The sequence below is a fragment of the Lygodium microphyllum genome, chromosome 29 (genome assembly GCF_053477565.2).
Source record: "Lygodium microphyllum isolate KBCC chromosome 29, Lygodium_microphyllum_v1.1.10, whole genome shotgun sequence".
Classification (NCBI taxonomy): Eukaryota; Viridiplantae; Streptophyta; class Polypodiopsida; order Schizaeales; family Lygodiaceae; genus Lygodium; species Lygodium microphyllum.
In genome coordinates this window covers 75,388,554-75,395,930 of record NC_141163.1, presented here as the reverse complement: position 1 = coordinate 75,395,930, position 7,377 = coordinate 75,388,554, and the positions used below count along the sequence as shown (strand labels likewise).

The following is a 7,377-nucleotide window of genomic DNA, read 5'->3' as shown; positions in this document are numbered from 1 at the left end:
TTTTTTCACAAGGATATAAAGAGTGGCAATGTCCTTGTAGATGCAAACTTCTAAGGGAAACTAGCTAGAGAAGATCAAGGCTAGGTATGCGAGGATAGAACATATAGCAAGCATGCCTAGATACATGGCTCCTAAGTATCTAAAAGATGGAGTGATCTATAAAAAGATGGATATATTTTCCTTCAGAGTAGTTTTATTAGAGAAAATGAATTGTTAGAACATTGTTACACGATTTGGAAAACAAAAGATTTATTGCTTTGCTCTTTTTTTTTTTTTTACATTGAACTAAAGTCACCTTTCTCCATGTGAATAGAAGGATGTTCTATCAATTTATATTGAGTGAGACAGAAGCACCTTCAGTGCATAAACTATTGGAGGATTGGGAAAGAAAGAGGGATGATGACGTCTTCGATCATGCCCAAGAACATGCTTCTTAGGCCTCCAACCACCACTTGCAAGAAAATAGGTCTTTAGTTTTTTTTAATGTTAATAGAAGGTAATAATAGTTCATTATTAGTGCTTTTTATATTTATTTAATAGAATTTTTTAAAAGAAGCAAAAGTTACCTTATGGGGATCCCTAAAAAGAGCCCCCTATGTACCATTGTGGAATTCGTCATATGTTGCATGTGCACCATTGCTTGACCAAGCCGCCTCATTGATTCATGCCTCTAGTATATATGCTATCATCAATCGCCTCTCCCATCAATACCCTAGCAATGCTCTTCACACACTACCCCAACATCCCATTCAATGTTGAATATTTAGTTGTAGCCCATCGACAAGCGGCCACTCTAGCCATCTTGCAACTATTCACGTGGCTAGCCTTCCACCAATAGCTAGCCCTTCTTTGATAGTAGGTGGCCATTCTTCATAGGAATCATGATCACCTACCTTTGTAGTAGCTATAATTTTTATGGTATCTGGTTGGCTATACATGATCAATGACATTCTCATGAAAAATATCTGCAATTAGTGCTATTCAATATTGCCTATTGACAATTTCTATGTCAATATCCATAATATGCCTTTGTCTTCAATGACACCATCTCCACCTCCCTCTTTTCCCACCATGCCCTCATAAACCCCCTTCTCACCCCTATTGCCACCACTATCTTTCCCTCTACCACCACCACAATCATGTGTATGTGCGTGTGTGCATGTGTATATATATGAGAGAGAGAGAGAGAGAGAGAGAGAGAGAGAGAGAGAGAGAGAGAGAGAGAGTGTGTGTGTGAGTGTGTGTGTGTGTGTGTGTGTGTGTGTGTGTGTGTGTGTGTGTGCTCGTAGCAAGAAGATGACCAAGTTCAAGGGGCACAATCACCAAGTTCAAAACCACAATCACCAAGTATGATTTATTATTATTATGCATACTAGTAATCATTCGGAGAAGAGAGGGAGATGGCTTTTTTGGTTGGCTATGATGACTAGGAGTTGTTTGTGAAGGCGAGTGGCTTATTCAATGCACTTGGTTACAAAGGGAGTCTTTTTGGAATTGTATTTTCTGTCACATAAGATTAATATTCGAGCTCTCTTTCGAATTCAAGACCCACCACATTATTTGCACTCAACTCATCATCACATGCATTGAATGGTTGATTCCTAGATATATGCCTAAATTTATCATCATCATAGAGTAAGCATTCAACTTATCAACACATCAACTTCTCAATTAACCAATTCTTTTGGACATAAACTTGTCGACATATGAACTTCTCAACACATCAACTCTTTATCACATAAAATTGTTGACACACAAACTCTTTTCCACATAAACCTCATAATCACATGAAACTGGTCGACATATGAAATTTATCATCGCATCAACTCGTTGTCATGTGAACTTGTTGACACAACAATCCATCAGCACATAAATTTTTTATCACAAAAATGTGTTGACATTGACACATAAATTGAATAAATCATTGATGTGTGAACTCATTAGCTCATCAACACATCATGAAACTTGTCAACCTTTTGACACTCAACTCTTTGTCACATGAACTTGTTGTCACATAAGCCTTTCCATATATAAACCTCATCATCATGTCAACTTGTCAGTATACAAGCTTCTCAACACATCAATTCATCATCACATAAACCCTTTAGTGCTCAACTCTTCAGCACATCAACTCATTAACCCATAAACCCTATATAAAATAGTCCATGTGATGAGTCTGGAATCCTGACTATTAAATTCAACCAATGTTATGAAACACAAAACAATAGAATAAGTTAAAAAATCCAAAAATAATAAGATAAAACACATGATAGGGCCCAACCTCTCCCATAACAAAGTCATGATTTGCCATCCAATATTATGAAATGTTGATTACATAGCTATTTACATTTATATCATATGTCTAACTTCAAAGAAAATACAAATATCAATCAAACTATAAAGTGTTATGAATTAAGAGATTTCATGTAGCTTGCTACAATTGATGCAAAAAATTATATGTGGTGAATCGCGATATTTGGACATCACCATTGCATTTGGAACATGCCAAAACCCCCAAAATGACTCTAAAAGATCTAAATTCTGACTCCAAATTAATCAAAAATATTGTTGATTTGTAAAAAGAGCTCGAGACTACTGTATGTCAATTAACCTCGAGCAAGTTACTCATGAATATGTGTGCATCACGTGGGTTCAAAATATGGTATTTTTAAAAGATAATTTTTATACATTTTTTACATACAAAATGGTGTAATATAAAGGGATTATTTATAGATTGAATAGAAAAGGGTTATGTTTTATTCATGAAAATTTCAAAGATAAGGATATTTATAAATAGGCCTTGAATGCGCGTGATGTAGAGGATGTACATATAGTAACTTCCCCGAGCAATTAACCACAAAGCAACATAGTGATAAGTGGGAATTCATGAGTAGTTCCATGGTGAGCTTACCCCAGACTTTCCTCAAGAGAATGTACAAAATTAGTTGGGCCCTTCAAATACCAATAAGTAAAACTTTACTAGTACAATATACTTTTTGTAGTAAAACATGTGAAAGGAGATACAAATTAATAAGAATGGTATAAAACTCTACCACATATCATGACAGAGAAAAAAACTCTAATAACCATTGGTTGATCCCAAAAGATAAGTGTTCTAGCATATGATTTGCCCTTGATGTGACTCTATATAAAATGAAATGTTGTTATGTTTACACCAGTTTCAAATATCATGGTTCATATTGAAATACAATCGAATTTGACTATGGATGGCTTACCAAAGTTTAGAGTTGAGGGGATGCATACAATATGTGCAACATGTCAATTTGGAAAGTAAGCATGCCTATGCATTTCCACATGAAAAGAATGTATGCAAACATCCACTTAAGTTTATACATTATGATGTGTGGGCTCTTATGAATATTGCAACTATGAGTGGTTAAGATTTGTGTCTCCTTCATTAATGATTATACTTGAAAAACATGGGTTTATTCTATGCATTAAAAAAGTGAGGCATTCAAGCTTTAGTTGAGAAGGAGACAGGGTTATAGATCAAATGCCTAAGGTCAAATGGTGGGAAAGAATACTTCTCCAATGAATTTGTCCAGATATACATAGGCAATTTACATGTAGATATATTCCACAACAAAATGGAGTTACTGAGCATAAAAATAGGCATATTGTAGAGATGACTCATGTATTAATGTTTGAAAAAACTTGCCTCATTACTATTGGACTAAAGCAATTGCTACTATCGTATACATTATGAATAGGACACCCATGGCTACTATACAATGTGTGATACTATATGGTAGAAGGGCAATCTTTGTGAAGAAGATGGAAGCTACAATTGTCATGAAATGGGCACAAATTTAAAAATGAATCTAGAGTGCAAGGAAAGTATACAAGGTAGAAGGGCTGAGTGTCACCATAAGTATCGCTATGCGGAGGCTACACAACACCACATAGTGACACATTCTTCTACAAAATTTTCATTATGTTGCTACATGACACAAATAAAAAATCCTTGGAACTTTTAAGTGGATGCTCATAGAAAAGGTAACATCATTGCTAGGTATGTGTCACTAAACCCTACTTGATGTTTTGGTAATGCATTATATCAATGTGCATTAAGAATCCCAAATATAAACCCTCTCAATACATCTCGAAGGAAATTTTAATCTCTCCTATTGTAGTAGTAGATGCTACTCTTTTTGTTCAAGGGACTTTGTATCTACACTACTCTCTCATCAAAATTGAATTATTCCCTTAAATGGAGAAGAACGTGTATAAATGAATCCAACATATATTTGTAAGTCACAAACTATAAAGGAACATCACCATTTGATATGTGTGCTACATACATTTGTAAACAATGATTATTCAAGCATGTACCTTCGAGATCGAGGGAGATACATGAAGAGTCATGTTGCTTTTGAAATTTGATTAGAGCTTGAACTTTGTGTTAAAAATGCAATCGTAGAGAGAGAGAGAGAGAGAGAGAGAGAGCTACAGTGTATCTTTGAACTATTGAGATCAAAACTCAAACTTGGGCATATGGTAGGTATACCTTGTTCTAGAGTGCATCTTAAGGAATGAAGTTGGAGGACAAAACTCAAACTTGGGCTTCTGTACCTTGTTCTACAACCAACCTACTGAGGCATATGGAGGCCAATATCAAAACTCAAACTTGGGCATATGGTAGGTATACCTTGTTCTAGAGTGCATCTTAAGGAATGAAGTTGGAGGCCAAAACTCAAACTTGGGCTTGTGTACCTTGTTCTACAACCAACCCATTGAGGCATATGGAGGCCAAATTGGGGCTACTTATAGAATACATTTCAATCTATTGAAAGCAAGGATGCATAGAGATTTAAAAAACCTATAATTGTACACTGTGCTTGACGGACACGTGTAGGTTGAAGAAGGAGGGCCTCAACAGTACGTGTGAACACGAGAGGTGGTTGCATGGAGGCCAGGTAAGGAGTGCGCTGTTGACAATCCCGTGTGTATGCTAATTTCGTCTATGAGCCCGTATGTGATACATGGGTCGAATGAAAGAAACTAGCACAGAAGAGTAAAGGGCAGTCTCTCTCCTGATTACTGCCTCATCAATAATCCCATGTTGTATTAAACCGATGATAGAAAATCTTTCCTACAAAGGTAAATGAAGGGTGCTGTCATGACCTCCTGCTTTGATCGGCTCCTCAAATGGCCTTGAGTTCTTCTTCATCAGCATCACCATCACTGTTGTCATCACAGATTGGTCAGCTCTCATCAGACCGGTCTCTCCAGCCCTCTTCCTTTACCCCCCCTGCAAGAGCTGCTTGCTTGCCCTGCATCAGCATCATGAGCATGTCTCTGCGAAAATCCTTACGCCTCGCCGTCTCCCTCCCCCTCCGCAGCTTGCATGGTCTCCCCGTAGGCACCAACCATGGACGGGAATATCCTGCGCAGCTGGCAAATCGATGGACGGCCTCCATGTCCAATCATGATTATTCCACAACCGTAAGTTTTTTGTTTTTGGGTGCACTGAGCTGTCTGAGTATTCTCTGTTTTTATGGTTTCACATAGACCTCTATTCTGCTGTTGCTGATTTGATCATTTGTCAGTTATGATAAATATGGAAGCTGTGACTGGTACCGTCGTTTGCTGATGTGAAATGACTGCATCATTGTCTGGTCGGTTAATCCGAACGGTCTGCATCATTGTCTGGTTAATCCGGTTTTGTAGTCCTAATCTGGTTGTCAGTGACTATATGGTACCCTGATGATTTTCCAGACTACCGTCATCCATTGTCGCATACCTCCATATTGAGATTAGGTGATGACCTTACATTGCATGGTCATCAATCGTTATCTACTGCAGTCATATCGGTTGCATCCGACTTACTGTTTTGATCGTTCTGGTTGGTGATCTCTCCGTTTTTGCACCTAATTGAGCTGGAAATTTTATCCAGGATGATGAGGATAAAAATGTGGAGGATCGTGCCAAGGAGGTCAAGGACAAGGCCAAGCATAAGACCAGAGAAGCAAAGGATAAAGCTGCAGATGCAGCAGGTAAAGCTAAGGACGCTTCAAAGGACAAGGCTAAGGATGCGCGTGAGAGTGCCGAGAGCGTGGCCGAGGAGGCCAAGCGTAGAGCTGAGGCGGCAAAGGAGAGAACAGAGGAGACTACAAGGGAAGGGAGAGAGAGAGCACAACAGGCAGCAGAAGAGGCCAAGGAGAAGGCCAAGGGCGCAACAGAAACAGCAAAGGGGAGAGCACAAGAGGCGGCAGACGAAGCCAAGGAGAAGGCCAAGGGCATGACGGAGAAGGCCAAGGGCATGACGGAGAAGGCGAGTGGTGTCACGGAGAGAGCAAAGGACAAGGCCGGCGAGGCCAAGGAGAGGGCGAAGGGCAGCGTCTCGGAGGGAGTAGGGAAGGTGGAAGAGGTGGGGCACAGCGCCAAGGACAAGGCAAGTGAAATGGCGGATGCAGCCAAGGACAAGACCAAGGACATGGGCGAGGTGGCGAAGCGGCGCGCAGGTGAGGCGACCGAGAAGACGAAGGGTCTCATGGCGGAGGGCATGGAGAAGGTCCAGGAGATGGGGGCTGCTGCCAAGGAGAAAATACAGGACACCTTGGGAGGAGCAGCCCACAAGGCTAAGGAAGTCCTTGTGGGCAATGAGGATGATGACCCTAGTGATAGACATGGGAAGGATGAGGAGGATGATTCTAGTGATAGGCATGATAAAACATAAGGGCTCTGCATAAGTTCTGCATTTTGCATTTTTTTTGTCTTGTATAAATGCCTGCCTGCCAATACAATGCTTGCCTTCTCAATTGAAAGTGAGGAAGTGTGCAGTGATATTTTGCCAATGCATGGCTCCTTCTAGATTGATGGGGCTAAGGCTCCTTCTAGATTGATGGGGCTAAACAAGCCTGCATCTGCTCAACCAATGATAGGAATGGAGAGAGCCTAGATAGCATTTCTTTCTATTTGAGCAATGGCAAAAGAACCAATGCACATATAGAATAAGCTTAAGCAAGCATATGTGGGTATTGTTTTACTTATGGTTATTCAAAGTGTTCATTCTACATATTGCGGGTTTTGAAACAATGATAACAGAGCAAGTTCCACTTTGATGCTTCCATTTATGCTTTATATAAATAGTAAGTTCTACTACTATCTATCAAAGGCATATATAAATAGTAAATTCTACTACTATAGTAAATTCTACTACTATCTATCAAAGGCAGGTTTGAGATGCATTCAAGGATAGAATGATCTTTCAATTTACTTAATTCAACTAACTTGGACTTGGACTTGGATAGAATGATCTTTCTTGTCTAGCTTAATTCAATTGACTTGGGTAGAATGATCTTTCCTTAGATTGAATATGTCAAAGACTTATTTGGCAATATAGATAAAGGAAGA

The 7,377-nt window shown here is 39.2% G+C and overlaps 1 protein-coding gene across 1 annotated transcript; it reads left to right on the top strand.

Moving 5' to 3' along the window:
- Nucleotides 1–5,221: 5,221 nt before the first annotated feature.
- On the top strand, nucleotides 5,222–7,064 carry LOC148010810 (uncharacterized). Its single transcript, XM_087671669.1, has 2 exons — nucleotides 5,222–5,466; nucleotides 5,918–7,064. Exons 1-2 carry the CDS (start codon nucleotides 5,308–5,310, stop codon nucleotides 6,698–6,700), a joined length of 942 nt encoding a protein of 313 aa, XP_087527795.1. The 5' UTR covers nucleotides 5,222–5,307; the 3' UTR covers nucleotides 6,701–7,064.
- The last annotated feature ends 313 nt before the right edge of the window (nucleotides 7,065–7,377 follow it).